We start from the raw sequence: 23,397 nt of genomic DNA, 5'->3' as shown, positions 1-23,397 counted from the left end.
ATATGATTAGCCAACTTTTCTTCCCTTTAAGACATGTAACATCTAATCGAAATGCGCCAATGCCTCCTTCTAAGTTGATCAAGCATTAAGATCATTCCATAGACAACTTCCTAAGTAAAGAACCCACTTTCATTAGCATCCATGGATTCTAAACTATTCTTAAGGAGAAAGGCTCACTACTTACCTGGGTTAAGGAAGCATACCACTCTTGAATTTCTTTCATCCAAAGCTATCCTTCTCAGCCTTCTAATTAAGTTTGTTTATAGTTCGTAAAAAAAGGCATCCACTCCTTCAAATTCCCAATCATGGAACTATTTACAAAAGTGAAGACTCCACTACCCCACTCCCTAACCTACCCCCACATCTCTACCAACTAAAAGTCTTTCATAACAGCTATAGAAAATATATGGAAAAAACTCCTCCAAGGAACTTTCAACACACCATCTTTCTAGAATTTTACCCTTCTACTATTAAGGGAAACAAGTTCTGCTTTTAAAGGCCTCCCACCTAAATCTAACAACCTTTCAAAAACTCACCCAATAACCTTCCCTAATCACACATGAACATTAACGCCCCTCATTAGCTGCAAACTTTCTAGTTATGACCTATTTCCAAAGGGTCTCCCTTTTAGTAGTGAATCTCAACTTCATTTGCTAAGTAAAACTTTGTTAAGGATATGAAAATTTCTAATGCCAAGACCTCAATTCATTTTATCCAAGCAAATAGTAAACCAGTTAACCAAATAAGGCTTTTTGCTTAAACACTCCTCTACCTCAAAGGAAATTTCTCAAGATTTGCTCGAACATAAAGCTCACCTTTTTGGGAATGGCAAAAAGACACAAAATAAATAGGCAAGTTTAACAACATGTTCTTGATCAATATGAATCTCCCTCCTTTTGGAAGGTATTGCCTCTTCCACAAGGTGAGCTTTCTCTGAAATTTCTTCTCCACCGATTCCTATGCCCTCCCAAATTTATGGGGAGCTACCAAAAGAAGGCCTAAATATTCGGTGGGTAAATTCCCTACCTTCCAACCCAACACTAAAGCTAAACCCCCCACATTTGTACCTTCTTTTATATGACTCAACTCACCTTTCACCATGTTTATTTTTAAACTAGATATTGCCTCGAACCACATGAAGGTCAACTTAGATGCTCCAAATGCTCTTGATCATTGTCACAAAGAACAAGGGTATTGTCGACAAACAAAAATATGATATTCCATCCCCCTCCCCTCCCCCTCCCCACCTCTTCCTCCCACTTTGAATCTTGAGATGTAGCCCCCTTCTCTAGCTCTCCTCATAATCTAACTAAAAGCCTCCATTTGCCAATATGAAAAGGTAAAAGAGAGAGGGTCTCCTTGCCTCTCAAACCTATTGAGCTCTCAAAGAAACCAAACAAGATCCCGTTTACTAGAACGGAGAATTTCATAGTAGAAATGCACCATCTGATCCACCTTACCCATTTGTGACCAAATCCCATTTTATCCAAAATTGATAACGAAAAGTCTTTGGTTTATATGGTTGTATGCCTTTTCAATCTCTATTTTGCAAAAAGGCTTCTTGTTGCCAAGCAAAATTCCTAGGACCCAAATTGAACATGAGCTAACTGTCTACAAAGTCATCTTTGTTCATTAATGGGTTGTTATTTTAAGGTAGCAAATTCTCTCAATATAAAGGGAACAATTTTTTCTGACTAAGCAATTTGTGCCTGGGAAAGAATATTTCATTGCAACACTTTTTGCCACTAGAACTTATGGAAACTGAGAAACAAAATTGTAATATAGACAAAGGATTTTATTCTATTGGAATTCAGTTGGTGCCATTAACCTTTTGAATAAGCTTTAAAATTGTAATGTTATGGGAATAATGGGATTTTAAGTGAAAAATAATCTTCTAAGTTAACACAGGACCTCCCAAAGAGGAAAAATTATGATTTTCTTTTTGTTCCCAAGGTCCTCACATTCACCCATCTCATTCTCTACTAAGATTTCTCCAACCAAGGAACTCTCCCTATTTAGAACTTGTGAAGGAGAAATATTGAGTGAAAAACAATAACACTTTTAAGAAATGAAGTACGTGCTTCATATGGTAAAATTGGGTTCATTGATAGGAAACCAAAATAACATGAAACTATTATGAAAATGGGCTTCAAAAATAGCCATTGGAAATAAGAAGAAAAGAAACAAGTTATGGAAAAGATTAGAAAACATGATGTCCACACACATAAATGCCCATCTATGTTAGGATAAGAAATAAAAATAATTAGTGTATGCTAAACTGCATTAGATATGTTTCAATAAAAAAAACCATAATTTTAAATGTTATAGTTAACCAACCCCCAACTTTTGCTCCTTAATTGAAGGATCCTACAAATTTTATCCAAGTTTAAACTTTACAGGGCCAAGTTTCCTTTTTAATAAGAAATCCATCACAAAAATGGAAAAAAGAATAAACAACCATGTAAGAACACTTACAAGTATTGCATCTGAGATAAATTTGCAATAAATGAAGGCAAAGGACCTGTGAAGTAATTTTTATCAAGTCTCCTGCAAAGAGTTCAAAAGAAATTAACAAAAAAAATATATTCATCTTAATGAAATAAATAAATAAATAATTTTTTTTGAATATTTATTATCTAAAATTATCCATTTCACATGTTCAAATGGGAAATGTGTTTCATTTGAAACTTTTTGCACATTAAGTAGAAAAGCCTAAGCACAAAGCAAGACAAAGAAAAATTCTTACAAAACCATGAGATAAGTCAAAGTAGTGAGCTCCTCTGGAATTTCTCCCGTTTTGTTTAGAGATAGTACTTTCCTAAAAAAAAGAAGAAAATAATATCATAGTCACAATTAGAAATTAGAGTGCAGATTTGTATTTCAAACTTCTCCCAACTAAAGGTTTTCTAATCCTTTTAAGGACCTTAGAGTTTCTCTGCTAGAATCCTAGACAAGTGTGCTAACAAGATAAACTTGACTAAATGATTTTTGCCATCCAATCTCGATCAATAAATCTTTCAAATATTAGGGTGCATGCAATACATTTTAAATTGATTCAAAATATAATGTTGCAATGAAATAGTAAACTTAACGAAGTTGTCCACAATAAAATAAGAAACTTAACTTTTTTTTGCTTTTTGTTTCTAAAATGAAAAATCAAAACTTTGATTTAAAAGACAAAACAAAGAAATATAAGTTTAGTTTAGCCATGACAATATTTTAGTCCTTAATTTGTACTTAAATAAACTTTAAAAAGGTAAATTCATTAGTAATGAATATGTTTTATTCCTTAATTGTATTTAAAGAAACTTAAAAAAAATATAAATTTATTATTATGTCAATGAAATAGAAGCAAGTTTGTGACTTTGATTTAATAGTCTAAACTCATATGAAGAAGACCCATTAAGTGTAATAGGTTAATAAGCCCTAGCTTAATTTTTCCATCCTATTTTCAGTCATTTGTATAACATGCTATTGAACACACTCATTACAAAAACTTTCAGTATTTAACTCAATTGTGTTATCAAATTTTCACCCAAGATGTCATCACATGGAGAACATGATTATAATTTGAATTTTTTCTTTTAATGTGTCAAGAGTTTAACTACATGTTTTGATCCATGAATTTAAGAAAAGAAAATAAAAAATTCCAAAATTTATGGAAAATGGTTTACATTATAAAGTGTAGCACTAAACCCTTTCATAATTCCTATCGAATACAAAGAATTGGAAAGTAAAAAAGAATAAATTTTTTCATTGATTTCAATCTGTATAGACCCATATGTTTATATAAAAATTCTTAGCACAAAAAATAGAAACCTTCTTAGCCTAGTTATATCAGATCCCCTTGATTAGAGGATTGTCCTAATTTTTTCCTTAATTACAAAATTATACAACTATAATCTTTACTAATTGCATTTTTCCAAACCCCTTTAGTTAGTAAATAGATGTTTTCCATTCCTAGGTTGGATACACTTGCTTGAAACATTGTACTGCTTAAACCTTTGGTGATTATATCTATAAATTGATTTATAAGAAGTATAAATCAATCCACTACCTAGTTCCTCCTTAATAAAATGTTTATTTATCTCTATGTGCTTTGTTCAATCATGTTGCACTGGATTATGTGCAATATTGATTGCAGACTTGTTGTCGTAGTAAAGTCTTATCGGGTCATCCCATTTAATCTTCAAATCTTCTAAAATGATCTTCAACCATAGTAGTTCACAAAATCCTTGAGCCATTGTATGAAATTGGGTTTCTACACTAGATCTAGCTACCAAACTTTGTTTTTTACTTCTCTATGTCACCAGATTCCCACTAAGAGAGGTGCAATACTAGGTGATTGATCTTCTGTCAACCACAACTCCAACATAATTTGTGTCTATATATGTTTCAAGTATTAGCCTCGAAGTTTGTTTAAATAGAATGTCCTTTCCTCAAGACCCATTAAGATACTATAGTACTCAATTAGCAGCTTGCAGATGAACCTCTTTTAGACTGTCCATGAACTGGCTAACCACACTCACAGCATATGTTATATTTGGTCTTGTGTGGCAGAGATAAGCGAGTCTCCCTACCAAACATTGGTACATATCTCTATCCACAACATCTTCCTTAGTCTTTCCAAGCTTACAATTAGGATTTATTGGTCTGTTTACCAGCCCACACACCAACTTCCTTATTTCCTTGAGAAGGTCCATTACATATTTCTACTAAGAAATAAAAATACCCTACATAAAGTGTGCAACTTTGATTCCTATGAAGTATTTCAACCTTCCTAACTCTTTAATTTCAACTTCCTTGGTCAAGCATTGCCTCAAAGTTTGTCTCTCCTTTTCATCATTTCTCATCATGATGATGTCATCTATATACACAAAAAGAGTTGTAACTCCCCTTAAATCTAAATGTTTAATGAACAACATATAATCTCCTTGACTTTGTTTGTATCCCATGTTTTTCATCACTTTGGCAAGCCTTCCAAACCACGCCCTTGGAGATTGTTTCTGCTTGTATAGAGTTTTTTTCAATTTACACACCTTTTTAATGGCTAGGTCACTTCCATATAAATATCTTCTTTCGGGTCTCCATTCAAAAATGCATTGTTGATGTCAAACCATTGTAGATCTCACTCAATGATAACAAAATTCTGAGCATGTTCATCTTGGCAACTAAGGCAAATGTCTCTAGATAATCCATGCCATAAAGTGTATCCTTTTATCCACCAATCTCGCTTTGTACATATCCAATAACCCATCCATTCTATACTTAACAATATAAACCCACTTATATCCCACTGGTTTTTTTCCTGCAGGCAAATGTACTAACTCTCAAATTTTATTCTTCTCGAAGACTTCAATTTCTGTATTCATGGTTTGTTTCCAATTTTCATTAGATAAAGCCTTGGATAGAGTGGTAGGAATATGAATATTGTTCAAACTTGCAAGAAAACTCTCATGGGACGAAGACAACTTTTCGAATGACACAACATGAGAAAGTGGATACAAATGACATTTAGTGCATTCCCTCATTCCCTTTCTAATCGCAATACCGAGATTCTAATCTATGGGTTTTTCAAATAGTCAACTAGGTACAAGTTGTCTACACAACTATGTACAGTCGTGTGTACAACTATACATACAGCTATAATGTATAGCTGTGTACAAACCGATTGTGAGTAGTGATTTATGTTGTATAGTTGTCAATTATTTTGTATGGTTGGCTATCATAAAATAGTTGTGTACTCTAAATAAATACCCTTGTGATATATGAGAATATTCATTCAACAATTTACCAAGTTGGTATCAAAACTAAAGTAGAGAATTTCTGCTACTGCCTAACCGACACTTCTTCCATTCTTTTTCACTCACTTCTTTACCATATCATGTCTGCAAAAACAAATATGAGTATTTCTAATAGCAAAAAGTCATCCATGGTGACCATGCACAAGACTACCTCTCCAACAATTTTTATTAAGTTGGATGGTGTTAATTATCGTGTTTGGTCTCAAATTTTGGAAATGCATATTGTTGGTAGAAAGAAGAAGGGATATATCACAAGAAGGAAGGTTGCACCTGCAATGGCCAAAGACGCTCTAATCAATTCTTGGCTCATCAATTCCATGACTGACTAGCTGATGTCACACTTTGCGCAGTGTGGAACAGCTAAGGAGGTATAGGATTCAGTCAAGAGGAGCTATCTTGATGTCTCTAACACATCTCTAGTATATGAATTGATGAAGAAATACTTTCAATCACACCAAGGTGGTCACCCTCTTGCAGAATACTATAATGAGTTAAACTCAATATTCATGGAGCTTGATTATCGAAGACCTAATTATATAATGTGTGTAGCTAATATTGAGAAATAAAGGATGCATACTACTGAGGATTGGGTTTATATATTTCTTGCAGGTCATGATCACAATTTGGATTAGGTTAGCGGTTGTGTTTTGGCTACCTCTTCTTTATCAAGTCTAAAGGAAGCTTATTCACTAGTTTGTCGTGAAGTATAGAGGCAGGTCACCATGGGAACAAAAGATCACCGCAAGGCTTCCACAATGGTTGTCCATAAGAATAACACATGACCAACGCCTTTGACTCCTTCTACCGACTCTTCTTCTCGCTTCTACACTTACTACAATAGTACTAAACATATAGTAGATGTTTGTTGGAAGAAGCATGGTTATCCAAAGTGATACAAGCTTAAATAAGCTGAAAGGAAGAACAAGAAATCAGCTCAAGTTGCTCTTACCGATGCTACTCCTCCAGCTTCTGCTTCTTAGATCTCTCGATTATCTACTCAAGAAAGTAATTCTAGTTTGACATTAAATTCTACTACGTCTAACACTTGGGTTATTGATTTAAGATCTACTGATCATATGACTAGTCATTCTTCCTTACTTGATTCTCTAATGCCCTCACCTATTAAGTTTGTTCAAGTTGCTAATGGGACTCCTATACTAATTTCAAGATCTAGGAATGTCTCACTTTCCCCCACACTCTCCATGACCTTTGTTTTACTTGCGTCTAGTTTCTTTAATGGTCTTCTTTCTATTAGCAAGATTACCAAACATCTTAATTGTTCTATAACCTTCCATTCTACTCTCACTGTGTGTTTCAAGACCATCTTACGAAGATAACGATTGGCATTGGTAAAGAGAAAGGAGGTCTTCTGATGAGAATCAACAAGCATTCAAGGATCCATTGCATGTTCCAGTTGGGCCTATTACTAAAGCAAGATCTAAGAAGATCAAATAAGCACTTAATGGGCTAATTCAAGATATTTTGGTTGATTCTAACACAGGACATTCCAAGCTTGGCCCAAAGGGAGATGAAGGTGTAATAAATTTAATCAAAGCTATTAAGGGCTAATTTGGCTTGCTTGGGCGTGATTTATGGCGTGGATTAATGACTAATTGACTTTCCAGCTGCATATCAATTATTTCCTATTCTAGAGCTTCTAAATTCAGGCCAAATCTACCTTAATTTTAGGCCTTTATTATTTAGAACGTTTCTTTTCTATTTTCCTATTTTGGATCTACTAATTTTAGACCAAATCAACCTTTATTTAGGGTTTTAATATTTAGTACGTTTTTTAGCTATTTTCCTATTTTGGATCTGCTAATTTCAGACTAAATCAACTTTTATTTAGGGTTTTAATATTTAGTAAGTTTTTTTCATGACATATAAATAGCATGCACTCATTGTAATAGGGGATAATTTTTATTGAATAAAACAATCAGAAAATGTGAGGCCTTGCTCTTCTTTTGGTTCTTCAAGAACTGTGAACTTATCAGGGATTCTTCCTTGTGGTGTTCAAAATTTATACCTTCAGCTCGTGATTCCATTGTAATCATTGGGTCAAGGTCGGTTACTTATACTTTTTGGTTCGCGTTTCACTTATAAACGTTGGGTCAGGGTTCTATCAAAAATCTGTATTTTAGCTTTCTTGGGCAATTATTCCAATACTGTTTGTTGGGTTTCAAAGTGTGTCGATTGAGGTTCGCATCATCTTCAATACTTGGAAGGGGCAAAGGAGTTACAATCTAAATCTGATTGTGTCTTTCAAGTAGCAAGAGACACGTCTAATAGAGAAAAGATTCTTTTATGGCATTGCCGATTAGGTCACCCATCTTTTTCTCATTTGGAACATTTATTTCCTCAGTAGTTTTGAAATATTTCAGTTTCTAGTTTAAGGTGTGAACAATGCATTTATGCTAAAATCACCGTGTGTCTTTCAAAATATTTCTCAATAAAAGTTTGATTCTTTTTACCTGTGTTTTTACATATGTTTGGGTCTTTTTTCTACTTCTTTCGCTTCGAATCATAAATAGTTTGTGTCTTTTATTAATGATTGCACTAGGGTGAGCTGGGTATATTTACTTACGTCTAGAAATGATGTTCTACATGTTATTTCTCAATTTTCCAAAATGATTGCCACACAATTTAATACTCAAGTTAAGGTTTTTTACTCTAACAATGGTTGTGAGTTTGTGAATCAATCCCTTACTAATTTATTCAAAGAAAATGGAATCCTCCACCAGACAGTGTGTACATACACACCATAACAAAACGACATAGCAAAGCGTAAAAACCGCCACATTCTAGAAGTGGCTCAGGCTTTATGCTTTATTATGCGTGTTCCAAAACGTTTTTGGGGCGAAGCTATCATAACTATTGTCTTTCTCATCAACTGAATGTTTACTCATGCCATTGATTATCAAACTCCTTTATGAATGTTATCACGATTTCATTTAATTCCTTCTGCTTTGAATCTTTGTCCTAAAATTTTTTGTTGTGTATGTTAGGTTCATATACACTCTCATCAAAGGGATAAGCTTGATCCTCGTGCTCTTAAATGTGTCTTTCTTGGTTACTCTAATTCCCAAAAGGGTTATAAATGTTTTCATCCTCCTACAAGCAAATACTATGTCTCCATGAATGTTCAATTCTGTGAAGGGAGGTCTTATTTTTCTAGGAATGTGTCTCTAGTTCCTCTTCAAGGGGAGATTAGTAGTAAGGAAGAGGAAAGGTTATAGTTAGAAGAGAAGAGGTTATGGATTTCAAGTTAAGGGGAGGATTCAACTAATTTGGGAAAGGGGGAGTCTTTTGATACTCCCAACCCTATGGTTGTTGAGTTTGCATTTGAGGAAAGAAGGGATGAAAGACCAACCAAACTATTTCAACGAGGTTATACAAGGAAGAAAAAAATGCTACTATCATACCCTCTCCAAGCTTCAATACTCCTCTTGACGATACTTCCATGTCATCGGATGACTCTTCCAAGACTAATCTTAAGGTATATGTTCACATTTAACTTCTAAAATCGCTACCTTGACTCCACAAGATGGTGAACAAGGTAGGAGATATCCTCTTCGTGATCGTAAAGAACCTAATAGGTTGGGTTTCTCAAAATCATCCGCTAATGTTGTATATCCCATTTCTGATTTTATCTCTTCTTATCACCTATCTAAAACTCACCTTGCTTTTGCTCTCCAGTTATCCTCTATGTCTATTCCTAGTCATTTTCAGGAAGCCCTTGAAGATCCTAAGTGGAAGTCTGCTATGGGAGAAGAAATGAAGGCTCTCTAGAAGAATTCTACTTGGGAGATGATCGAGCTTTCTCAGGAAAAAAAACAGTCGGATGTAAATGGGTGTTTTCAATAAAGTATAAGATGTGATAATTGACAAGTACAAAGCTAGACTGTTTGCCAAGGGATACACCTAAACTTACGGAATTGACTATCAAGAGACCTTTGCCCTTATGGCCAAGATGAACATTGTTAGAGTCATACTCTCTCTTGCAGTCAATCTAGATTGGTCATTGAGACAGTTTAATGTAAAGAATACATTTCTCCATCGTGATATGTTAGAGGAGGTGTACATGGACTACCCTTCGTGGTTTACACCAAAAGGAGGCAAAGTATGCAAACTAAAAAAGGCTTTTGTATGGATTGAAACGGTCACCATGAGCATGGTTTGGCAAGTTGAGCTACTCAATGGAGTATGGTTTTAAACAAGCGATGGCAAATCACACACTGTTCTATAAGAAAGATGGTGATGACATTACTTGACTTATTGTTTATGTCGATGACATGATTGTTACAGGTAGCAACTCTACAAAAATAAAGAAGCTTCAAAGCTATCTGGCCAAGGAATTTTAAATGAAGGACTTGGGTGCTCTAAAATACTTCTTAGGTATTAAGGTTTCTCAGTCCAAGCAAGGACTGTTCCTCTCACCATGGAAGTCTATATTAGATCTTTTAGCTAAAACCAGTAACTCCGCTTGCGAACCTATAAAGACTCCTATTGAGATAAATTATGGTTTATCCATCTACGCTGATTGGATTCCAACAAACAAGGAAAGATATTAGAGACTAGTGGGGAAATTAATATATAAGACCCACACTAAACCTGACTTGTCATAAGCAGTTAGTGTTGTAAGTCAATCCATGCAAAATTCAAGTGACCAACACGTGAGTGCAATAAATCGTATCCTAGCCTATTTGAAGTCCTCTCCAAGCAAAGGTATTATGTTCTCCAGACATGGGCATCTAGATATTGAGGGTTACATAAACTCTGACTTTGTCGGATCCAGATTGGATGGAAAATCTACCTCAAGGTATGTGTCATTTTTTGTTTTTGTTTTTTTTTTATCAAAAACGAAGAAAAATATATTAAAAGAAGAAAAGATATAAAAGAAGGAAGAGATACAAGCGAAAGATAAGAAACAAGAGAAGGATGAGAGGTCCTTCCCACAAAAAAAAAAACTGAACAAAAAAGAAAACACTCAACTTTCAAAAACTAAATACAAAGAAAAACCCCAACACTCTCAAACTTTTGAAACTCAAACCGCAGTCCAGTTGAGTTGCAAAACACTAAAAGGAATTCCGCTAAAAGCTACAGTACAAGAGGCCAAAAGGGAGGAATAGAAAAAAAGCAAGTCTCATAACATCTCTTCCGTTCTCCCCTTATCCTCAAAAATCCTATTGTTTCTCTCTTGCCACACCATCCATAACAAAGTGAGGCGAGTGATTTGCCAAAGTGTCTTGCCTCTTAATGAATTCCCCAAACCTTTAAAAGCAATAACCATCATGTCCACAATACTCCTTGGAGGGTTTTAAGTCAACCCTGCTAGATTGAACAGCTTGTGCCAAAGTCCAAAGGTAACAGGACAATGAAAAAAAAGGTGGTCGATCGATTCTCCATTTCCTTTGCAAAGAATGCACCATTGAGGACAAAGGGATTTGCAGGGTCTTCTCAATTGCAACTTGTCATTGGTGTTTACCTTCTCATGTACTACTAACCAAGCGAGGGCCTTAACATTTGAGGGGGCTTTTGAACTCCACAAAAACTTGGCCGGAAAGGAACAAGATAGGATTTAAGACTTTTGACAAGGCCAAGAAAAAAAATCTCACTGAAAACAAGCCTGATGATGACAAAGACCAAGCTCTTGAATCTGCCAAAGAAGGAGAGAAAAGCACTGAACTAAGGAAGGACATGATTCTCTGAAGCAGATCAATTTCTGTATCAGTAAGATTACAACGAAAATTAAAATTCCAAGACAATGGAAAGGAATTGCCAAGGACGGTATGTGTCATTTGTAGGAGGAAATTTGATAACTTGGAGGAGTAAGAAACAAAATGTGGTCTCATTGTCTAGTGCAAAAGCCGAATATCATGTGCTTCATATACCATGTAGAATACAAAGAATTGGAAGGTTAAAAAGAATAAATTTCTTCCTTGATTTCAATCTATGCAAAACAGACCCACATATTTATACAAAAACTCTTATCACAAAAAATAGAAACCTTCCTAACCTAGTTATATCAAATCCCCTTGATTACAGGATTGTCCCGATTCTCTCCTTAATTACAAAATCATACAACTATAATCTTTCCTAATGACATTACCAAATGACATATGTTAGAAAATGTGGACTTTTAGGAATAAGAAATCAGGGAACTTATTCCCTTCCAAATCATATATATCAACTGTACAACTATAGAATATTATAGTAAATGTTTTTCCTAACTTAGCGAAGAATTATAGGAGTTAGTTTCCTATTTTCTAATTGTATTTCCTGATTATATTCTCGAGTTTCCTGTTTTATTTTAGAAGGTAGTCTATAAATTGTACTCATTTTTCTTCTCAAATAATAAAAAATTCTAATTTCCAACTTTCATGGTATCAGAGCTGGAATCTTTTTCTAGTGATATCTTTCTTTGACAACCTTAATTGTTGTTTTTTTTTTCTTAGGAATTCATTCTTCCTAGTTTTCTTTGGATTTTTTTTTTCTTAGCCTTAATTGCCATTTACTCTTTTCTTTATCAAACATGTCTGAAGTTTCTGAGTAGTCCAATTCAACCCTTACTCAAACCTCTATCAAAATTAATCCTAGCCTTGAAAATCCCCCTTCAAATTACCATTGAAAAGTTGAATGGAGAAAATTTCTTCTCCTGGTCTTAATCAGCCAAACTATCTTTAAAGAGTCGAGGAAAGATAAGTATGTTCTAGGATGATCTCAATCAGCCAAAGTATCTTTAAAGAGTCAAGGAAAGATGAAGTATGATCTGGGATTGTCAAAGGGCCAAAGGAAACAAATCCAAATTTGAAATTTGGGACTCCAAAAATTCCATGGTAATTTCCTGATTGCTAAACTCCATGAAACCTGAGATTGGTCAACCCTTTCTGTACCTTTCAACAGCTAAAAATGTGAGGGATGCCATGACAAAAACCTACTTCAAGAAAGGGAATGCAGCACAAATCTTAGAATTGAAAATGACCATTCACAATACTAAGCAGCAAGATTAATCTGTAATTGTCTACCACAACAATCTGATCATGTTATGTCAGGAATTAGATCTCCTCCAACATTTTGAGACAGTGGCACCCGAAGATGCTGCAATTATGGTGGAGATGCTGGAACGGGCCAGGTATTTGACTTCCTGGTTGGTCTATGATCAAATTTTGATAAGGTACGGGGTAGAGTCTTGGGTATAGAACCCATTCCTTGTCTCAATGATGTTTTTACTTATGTGATAGTTGAAGAAGGGCGGAAAAATGTTATGATGGACAATGGTTCTCAAGATGTCTTAACCCTTAAGATCAAATATCAAGATAATCAAAAGGTGTGGTAATAGAAGAAAACTAGTGAGAAAGATACCCAATGGTGTGATTATTACAATAGGGTGAGACACACAAAGGATACATGTTGGAGATTGGATGGAAAAACCCCCTCAAAGACCAAAGCACTAAGGCCCCATACAAGAAGACATAGGCATTGCCTCAAAGACACTTGAACCCGAACTACCAGTTGAACTTGACAAGAATTTTTTCACCAAAGATCAAATGAAACTTCTTTTCAAATGTTAGGGAAAACTCTAAACTTGTCTAACAATTCCAATTCTTCATCTTTCTTTGCTCAAACCTTGGATCATCGATTCAAGGGCTTCAAATCATATGACAAGTGAGAAAACTTTTTTTCATTCTTATAAATCCAATTCTAACCTTGGAAAAGTTATTGTTGTTGATGAGTCCTTCACAACTATTATCAGAAAAGGTTCAATTTCAGTGACACTAGGACTTACTCTTGATTTTGTACTTCATGTTCCTAAATTGTCTTGCAATCTTCTCCATTAGCAAACTTACAAAGTCTCTAAACTATCGCATGATTTTTTATCTTTCTCATTGCATTTTTCAAGACCTGACTATGGGGAAGAGGATTGGCAATGTTGAAGAGGAGGGACTACATTATCTCAATTCCAAGACCAAGGAGAATGCTCTAGGATATGTCTCTAGCTATCGGAAGAATATGAGACGCAGATCTGGTTGTTACACTACCAATTAGGTCACCCAAGTTTCTTATCTCTTAAAAATTTGTATATGGATTTCTTTGTCAATGTCGACATCTTAAAGTTTCAATGTCAAGTTTGTGAGTTAGCTAAAAGTCGTCATGTATCTTTCCCATTGAGCAATAAAAAGTCTTAAATTCCATTTGCTAGTGATATTTAGGGTCCTTCAAGAGTAAACACTTATAATGGTTTTAAATGGTTCATTACTTTCATTGATCATTTTAGCCGACCAACATGGATATATCTCCTAAAAACTAAATATGGAACTAACCAAACCTTCAAAGCCTTCCATAATATGATCCAAACCCAATTCCATAGACAAATTCAAATTCTTAGGATAGACAACACAAAAGACTATTTCAATTCTACCCTAAGTCCTTACTTGGTGGAGAATAGGATTGTACACTTCTCCACGAGCATAGACATCCCTCAACAAAATGGAGTGGCTGAGAGAAAAAATACACTTTCTAGAAGTAGGGAGAGCATTGATGTTTTCTAGGAAGTTCCTAAGTTTTATGGGAGAGGCAATTCTTACAGCAACATATTTCATAAACCATATGCCATCAAAACCACTTAACCTTAAAGTTCCCATTAACCTTTTGAAACAAGCCTTTCCTAGTGTCAATCTCTTTGGGTCTCTAGTTCCTCGAGTATTTGGGTGTGCAACGTTTATCCATGTTCATGAGAAAAATTGGTTTAAGCTTGAACCAAGGGCCCTTAAATGTGGCTTTGTTGGATATTCATCCACTCAAAAAAGATATAAGTGTTTTCACCTTCCCACTAGGAAAACCTTTGTAACCAGGATGTAAAATTCATAGAGTTTATCTTATTACTCTCAGACAGGTTTTTAGGGGAAGGAAGGGAGAGTAGAAAACCTACCATGTCTTAACCAGAATGAATCTACAACCACTATATTGACTAACTTTAGAGAACAGATTAAGAATGAAAATCCAGGGAAGACGAAGATAACCAATCAAGGGGAGAAAAAACTCATGAACAGTAGATGGACACCACCCCAAGATCTAAAAAAGGTAATAAAATATGGAAAAAACAGTTGTGGTCTATACAAGAAGGAAAAGAAACAATCATCCTCCCATTATAGTCCCAAATTCTCTTTCATGTGGTCAATCTTCAACTTCAGAGAAAGGTATGGAAAATATCTCTTCTCCTTCTTCTTCTTCTGCTTCATCATCTTCAACTTTTCCTCTAAACTCTAAACAACCTTGTTCCTTGTTGGACATCAATCTAGATATTCCCATTGCCATTAGGAAAGGCGTTAAAACTTACACCCAACATCCATTAGCCAACTTTATTTCCCAACATTAGTTAGAATCAACTTATAAGGCCTTCACCACAAACCTATCCATAGAATCTATCCCAAACACTATCAAAGCTTTATTAGATCTTAGGTGGACAGAAGTTACTTTGAAGAAATGAGTGCATTGCATATAAATGACACTTAGGAAGTTGTAGAATTGCCTAGTGGCAAGAAACCCATTGGATGTAAATGGGTCTTTACTATTAAGTACCAAGCATATGGATTGATAGAGAGGTATATGCATGCAAACTTTTGATAATGATTACCAAGAAACTTTTGTGCCGATCGTAAAGATGAACTCCATAAGAGTCCTTTTCTCTAAAGCTCCAAATCGTGATTGGAATCTACATCAATTTGATGTAAAGAATGCTTTTTTACATGGGAATCTTGAAGAAGAGGTGTACATGAAATTGCCACCAAGTTTTGAGGAGCTCAATGGTTTTAAGAAAGTTTGTAAATTGAAAAAATCCTTACATGGTTTCAAAAATTACCTAGAGCTTGGTTCGAGAGGTTTACCAAATCTCTAAAACTTCTTAGGTTTTGTCAAAGTCAAGGAGACCACATATTATTTTACAAACCATCCTCACTAATGAAACTAACTGTTTATTGTTTATGTTGATGACATAATTGTCTAAGGTGATATCAAGAAGAAATATACAGGTTGAAATCACTTCTTGTCAAGGAATTTGAAATTAAAGATCTTAGCGATCTTCAGTACTTCCTTGGAATGGAGGTGGCAAGGTCAAAAGAGAGCATCTTGGGTTACTCAAAGTATACACTTGATTACTTTAAGGAAACCGGCACAATAGGTTGCAAATCAACCAAGACTCCTATGGATCCAAGACATAAATTAGGAGCTAGAAGGTGTTCCAGTTGACAAAGGAAGATATCAACGGTTGATTGGAAGATTGCTATATCTTTCCTACACTTAACCTGATACTTATGCTATTAGCATTATAAGTCAATTCATGCACACAACCCTAAAATGTCACATAGAAGTAGTACTACGAATATTAAGATACTTGAAGGCTACCCTAGAAAAAGGCCCAATCTTCAAGAAGAATGGTGAGCTACATGTAAAGGCCTACATGAATGCTGACTGGGCTAGGTCAATCAAGGATTGAAGATCAACCATAGGTTACTGCACGTTTATTGGAGGCAATCTAGTCACATGGAGAAGCAAGAAGCAAAATGTTGTGGATAGATCAAGTGTGGAGACAAAATATAGAGCTATGGCACTAGGGATTTGTGAAGTTCTATAAATTTGAGGTCTACTCAAAGAACTTTGATTAGAACTCAATGAACCAACAAGGATTCACTATGACAATAACTTACAAGGCAATACAGATGTTATCACAAAGGGGTTGTCATGTACCACATTTGATTTCATGGTGAGGAAGCTAGGAATGCATAACATGTATACACCGGCTTGAAGGAGAGTGTTAGAAATTGTGGACTTTTAGGAACAAGAAATCAAGGAATTTATTCCCTTCCATTTATGGTGCAACGAAAGGTTTGTTTCGAAACGAAACAAAAAAACACTCAAGAACAAACACAAAGATCACAATAGATCTCAAAATTAGGGAATAATTCTGAAAAATTATATTGAACTCCTTTCTAACAATTACATTAAGTCTTTAAATAATGTTTGTAATGCAAAAATAAAGGAAATAACTGAAATAGGAAACTGAAAATAAGAAACCAATGATGAACCTAAAATAGAAACTAATGATATAGGAAACTAATGATAAACTTACAATAAAAATTAATGATGTAGGAAACTAATGATGAACCTAAAATAGAAACTAATGATGTAGGAAATTAATGATGAACTTAAAATAGAAACTAATGATGATTGTGTTCTACATCAATTTAGGAACAAGAAATCGGGGAATTTACTCCCTTCCAAATCATATGTATCAACTGTACAGCTGTAGAATATTATAGTTGGTGTTTTTCCTTAGTGCAGAATTATAGGAGTTAGTTTTTTTTTTTTCTTTTTTTTATTGTATTCTCTAGTTTCCTGTTTTTAGTTTAGAAGGTACTCTATCTATAAGTTTGTACTCATCTTTCTTCTCAAATGATAAGAAATTCCGATTTCCAACTTTCAACATATTATTTAAATATTTGTAAAAAAAATCAAGGATATTTATGTCATTAGCCTACTAGGAGAGCAAACAAGCATCTACATTCATGATGTATGTATAACATCACCCAAGATTTATATACGAACCATTCTTGTTAATGTTCAAATCTTAAACACTAAGCAAAAGAGCAAAAGCAATAGATGTAAAGAAACACGATACAAAAATTATAATAAAATTATATAGATGAAAAATACATATAACAATTTGAGTTTGATAAAATTCATAAACACTAAAAGTATTATAAAAGGAAAAGTTTTACTTATGTCACCACCTACTTATTTGGTATATAGTTATTAAAGATTGAAAAATATTTATCTTCATTGTAATTAACACATTTTTCTACCTTCAATCAACATTTGTCACATTATTAGGTAGTAAATGTAGAAGTGAAAAAGGTTGTATGAATAACACCTTCTTCCTAAAGAAAGAAAAGTAATGCTATGTTTTCCTCCTCCTTATCACTTTTTTTACCTCTAGATAGGTAGGGGTGGGAGGTACAAAATGGTGAGAAAAATAAAATGAATATAAATAGATTTCTTTCTCCAATCACCACCTACCACATCACAAAAATGAGGGTGAAATAGATAGGAAGCTCATTTCCTAAAAGATAATATTACCTATGAGACTTGACCATTTCAACTCTTTGATCCAATACCAACAAGCGAATTTTCATTAGATAAATTTGATAAATATCTAATCAATCTCTTAAAAAGGAGAAAATATGGATCTAAAAACCAAGTGAGAGATATAGGAGAATGGATACGTACAAATGAGTGATATGGCAGGTGGTGTTATCATTGTAAGTACAATTACACATGATAGCTTGTTTATTCACCTCGTCATAGAATTGGGTCTCGTTAATGGCCGATCCACGACATGGCTCCCCACTCATGTTCCAGAAGGTCGTTGATTGCATGTTCCATTGTTTGAATAAAGAGTTCAACACTTCCACTGTCTCACCAATCATAACACTCATGATCTAAGATCCAATACTTTGTTAAAATTCAAATTCAATAAGCTCATATTTGAATTTTTTTTTTCTTTATAATTAGATTTAGTTTGCGTGCCATTTTTTTATCCTTGCATTTAAAAAAAAATTAAATACAAGTAAATTACATCTAAATTTTTCCCTTTTTAGAGTCTAGATTAGAATTTAAATTTTGCTTCCTCGCATAAAATACATTATTAATATTTTCTTACTTAAAATTCAAAGCAATGGGTTTGATCTCAATTAATTGTTTGATGTGATTTAGTTTATTATGCTTTTTATTATTATTATTTTGAGTAAAACTGCATTTGGTTAAATAAGATATAAGGTCCATATTGCCTCAAGTGAAAAAATCCTTGTGAATTCTCAAGTGTTTAATAATAGTTTGACACTAACCCCGCTCATAATCCAAATGCCTATATTTCTTTTTTTTCTTTTTTTATTTGATAAGTGATAATCCAAATGCCTATATTAAAACATCTCATTTCTTTATCTTTTGATACTAGAATTCCATAAAAATTAGGTTAACTATCATCAATGATATAAATAAATGTGAAAATTAAGATTAATAATAGTAAGGTATAAAAATAAAATAAAAATAAGAAAAACTAAAATAAAATTAAAATGGTAGAATATATTGGTTTCTCCCTAAGATGAATCATTATGTCAATAATAAAATATGAAAATAAAATAAAAATGGGGAAAATAAAAATAAAATAAAATTGTAGAAAATATTTACTTCTACTCAAGATCCATCATTTTGTTAATAGTAAAATATGAAAATAAAACAGAAATAGGAAAATACAAGGATCAAATTAAAAAAAAAAAAATAGAAATCAATTAAAATAATAAGAAATATTGGTCTTTGCTCAAAATCCACCATTCTAAATATACATACAATTTTTTCTTTTTCTTTATACATATTTGTTTTGTATTCAATTGTTTCATGATTCTTTTAGTTAAGAAAGGTGATATTGAGAGGAGCATAGGTTGCAATTCAATGATAAATGTCATTTTAATTCTTTTAAGACCTTTTTTTAATAAAAAGATTCTTTTTTTTTTCTTTTTCCTCAATTTTTTTCTTTCAGATTGCAATTCTATTGATTTATTTTCTCTCAAGTTCTACTACTTTAAACCATGCAAGTTTCAATATGCCTATTTTTTATTATCTCATGTCATATTAGTAGTGAAAACATATGTTACATATACGATTCTAAATTTTTTACATTAAAATAGTAAACTTTTATTAATGTAATTGAGTACCTTAATGAGAGTTAGAAGTGAATATTGATAGAACTCATCATTATCATTACACAAAATAAAATATTTAGAAAAAACATATTGAAGTTAAAAAGACCTTATCACTAAAATATATTTTTTTTTTAAATATCAATGTAGAAATTAAAAATGTTAAAATTTATAGAAAACCAAAAGAAAGAAAGTTAAGTTAAAAATAATATAAAAATGAATTAATTCTTAAAAATAATAAACAAATATTAGAAGAATAACAACGCTAAAATAATATTTTCATGAAAAAGAAAATGAAGATATGAGAAAAGAAATTTATTTTTATTTTTAATTTTGATTCTATCTTTTAATTTAATTTTATTTTTTATTTAACGATAGTTAATAGAGTTTTCATTGAATTCTAATGGCATGAGATAAGGTGATGATGCGGTTTTTCAAGTGACATATGTCAAACTATTTTTCAAGTGAATGAATTTTCATCAAATGAAAGAATCTGCTTTTGTCAAGTTATAGATGCATTATACAGGGGAAGAAATATTATACATTATCATAAAATTGACTAGAGAGAAGAAAGGAAAAGAGAAGGATTTCTTTGATAAGTTTGGAATATTCTCACTTAAAATGTTTTAGTAATATAGAGAAAGTTTTTAAAATAAAGGCTGGTAACAAAGTTGTAACAACCTACTTGCAAACAAAACGGAAATAGAAAAAGCTAACAGTTATTTAGCTAACTTGTAACTATACTGCAAAATACCCAAATATTCTAATATACATAAGTACAACATTAAGGTTATATTTGGTTCCCGTAAAATACTAGAAAAAGAAAAAAAAAATAAGAAAAATGATTTTCTCATGTTATGGTTGTTCTATGGAAAGTACCAAAGAAAATTAAATATAATTAAAATTAGTTAAAAACTTATACATTTTCAAATTATTTAATATTTATATTGATGAGTTAAAATAAGTAAAACGAGTTCAAAGTAGTTAAAAAAAATAATTTATTAACTTTTAACCTATTTTTTATTTTCCTTCTACTTTTTCTTTATATTTTTTTTCCCTTACATTTTCCCTCTATAAGGAAAACTTTGGATTACCTTTTTAAAATTCCCAAGATCCAAAAAGTAGTTGTTTCACCATTCAATTTTTCACCCCAAATCATGAATGGAACCACACTAAAATTGAGAATCACTCTGTTTCACTGCACAAAAGCCTTTCACCTTCTTTTCCGTACAACTTTTCTTCCCAAGTTCTCTTGGTCTTTCTTTTCTCAGAGAAAAATAAAAAATGAGAGAGAGAGAGAGAGGAATCTTGCTTCTTTTTTTTATTGGGGTGGTTTTTGGGCAATTTCTGACAGTTCCATCTCCCAAAAATTGCTCCCCCTAATCTCTCTTATTTGGTTAAATCGGGTTTGGTCAGCCCTAACTTGGCACCCACCCAACTCCAACACCATCAAATTTTATGGGAACCAAATATAGCCTAAATGCCTATTATAAGGCAATATTAACTATTTCATATTTGTAACTACATAAAACATAAAAAAAAAAAGGGAAAGTTATGTTTATATGCTTCCATATGAAAAATATATGATTTTTGAAACCCACATAACTCAAATATGGGTTTTGTCTAGTAATAAAAAAAATATTATAGATTTCATGCATTATTTATTGTTCACATTTTAATTTCCGAAATTACCCTCGAAATATTATTATTATTATTATTTTTTGCTTTTTTTTTTTTCCTCCCTGAGTTTTAGTATCTGCCGCCGCCGCCGCTCCCCCGTTCATTTTCCGGGAACCATGCAAACCAAAAAAATTGCGTTTTTTTTTTGGCTCTCGTGTTTTCTGGATCTCCCCCCGCATTCTTTTTCACCCTCATTTGATTTCCGAGAAAATCCATACATAAACCCCCAAGGAAAACCAAAAAAATTGCATTTTTTTCTCCATGAGTTCTCTGGATTTGTCGTCGCCGCCTGCTCCCGTGTTTTCAACAGTCGCCGCCGCCGCCCCCCCCCCCCCCCCCCCCCCCCCCGCATTCGTTTTCCGGGAGCCATGCAAACAAAAAAAAAATGCTTTTTTTTTTGCTCCCGTGTTTTCAACTGCCGCCGCCTCCACCCTCTTCCCCCTGGCATTCGTTTTCCGGGATGGTTGCAAACCAAAAAAATTGCTTTTTTTTTTTGCTCCCGTGTTTTCTGGATCTGCCGCCGTCCCCCACCCCCTGCAATCGTTTTCTGCCGCCGCCCCGCCCCACCCCCCTTCGTTCTCAGGGAAAATTCATCCTCGTTTGCTTTCCGAGAAAATTCATGCAAAACCCCAAGGAAAACCAAAAAAAATTGTTTTTTTTTTTGCTCCCCGTGTTTTTTGGATCTGCTGTGCGCCCCCAAGAGAAAAAAAAAAATTTTCCGGTAGGAGACTTTAAGGGTAATTTCGGAAATTAAAATATAAACAGTAAATAGTGAATGAATCCTATAATATTTTTCTTATTACCAACCAAAACCCATATTTCAGTTATATGGTTTTCAAAACCATATATTTTTCATATGAAAGCCTGTAAGTACAACTTTCCCTAAAAATAAAGTAATGAAATAATATATTACTAGTTTATCATCTATCACATAAATAAGGCAGCAATATATATATATATATATATATAACACAATTGTTATGGTCATTTCCATTTACTATAATTTGTTTCACGTATTGAAATTGCATTAAATTTATTATCTGTTAGTGTATTATATTCTTGAGTTCCTAGAAATGGTTCAGCCGTGAGTTTTGTACTGCCCATTACTATTTTTTTATTTTTTTTATTTTTTGCTCTGTGCGATTTTATCGAACAATTGGTGTGTGCCCGCTTGGTTGTTTATTTCCAGGTAAATGCAACAAAAATTCGATAAAAACAGAAGAAAAAATAAATGGAGGCGATCTGAAAGATCAAAGTGCTAACAAATAGAGTGTGGGAGAAGAAGACAGAGATATACCTTCAGATGGGTCCAGAGTAGCATTTTGAGCTGTGGATTTCTGAAATAAGAGCGACATGAAGAGGAAGATGGCGCAGCAGAAGCGAGGAACAAGTGAAGCGGATGCCCTTTGGATCCTGAAATTCATCTTCTACGATTTGCGTCTCTCTTCTCTCTATCTCAATTGGATTTAAGTCAATTACAGACAGAAACGTTGAAGATAGAACTTCAAGAAGATACTGCTATGACCGACTGACAACGATTTATGGCAAGGAGTGTGAAACTGTCGTCTTACCAGATTGGGACTTTTTGGTATCTTTTAAAGATACCGACGCAAGTTGACGTAAAAAAGAAAAAGGTTATAACAGAAAGAGACACATAGGGCTGATGAGTGTACACGTTGATTCCTTCCTGCTTCTTACTTTTCAAAATAACAGCAACTGGAAATCATTCTTAAAAATCTGAGATATTAAAAAAATATATATTCCGATCGTGAAATTATGAGCTGATTCACCATTTGAGCATCAATGGTGGCTTATATTATTTTTATTTTTAAAAATAAGATATTTAATATTTTATCATAAACAGAAAATTAGAAAATTAATTATATTTTAATTTTTTAATAAAAATAAAAATATACCCAAATCCCACCTATATATATATTTTTTGGTCAAAGTTACGCACAAAAATGATGGCATGTTAGGCAGGATGACTAAAAGGATTTCAAATCATGAATATGTTTACAATAAAATAATAAAGGTTTTGGTTTCTAAAATGCCACGCCATGTGATTTTAAAGTGCAGCGTGAGCGTCACTTTCAACTGAGGCCGCGTGAGCGTCACTTTCAACGAGATGTTCATACTGTGACGTGTCCAGCTGTCACGCA

At 33.4% G+C, this 23,397-nt stretch overlaps 1 protein-coding gene across 1 annotated transcript in view; it reads right to left on the bottom strand.

Annotated features, from left to right (window-relative positions):
- LOC117923034 (probable LRR receptor-like serine/threonine-protein kinase At1g56130) overlaps positions 1 to 22,802 on the bottom strand; it is a 29,719-nt gene extending 6,917 nt beyond the window's left edge. Inside the window, exons 1-4 of the mRNA XM_034841293.1 lie at positions 22,533 to 22,802; positions 18,087 to 18,270; positions 2,747 to 2,818; positions 2,476 to 2,547 (exon numbers count right to left, since the gene is read on the bottom strand). Coding sequence (XP_034697184.1) covers positions 2,476 to 2,547; positions 2,747 to 2,818; positions 18,087 to 18,270; positions 22,533 to 22,659 — 455 coding nt within the window. The 5' untranslated portion in view covers positions 22,660 to 22,802. The remainder of the gene's footprint in view (positions 1 to 2,475; positions 2,548 to 2,746; positions 2,819 to 18,086; positions 18,271 to 22,532) is intronic.
- Positions 22,803 to 23,397: the final 595 nt, after the last annotated feature.

The sequence above is a fragment of the Vitis riparia genome, chromosome 10 (assembly GCF_004353265.1).
Source record: "Vitis riparia cultivar Riparia Gloire de Montpellier isolate 1030 chromosome 10, EGFV_Vit.rip_1.0, whole genome shotgun sequence".
In the NCBI taxonomy this organism is placed as follows: domain Eukaryota; kingdom Viridiplantae; phylum Streptophyta; class Magnoliopsida; order Vitales; family Vitaceae; genus Vitis; species Vitis riparia.
The sequence above is the reverse complement of the archived record's forward strand: the minus strand, read 5'-3'. Positions and strand labels throughout refer to the sequence as shown.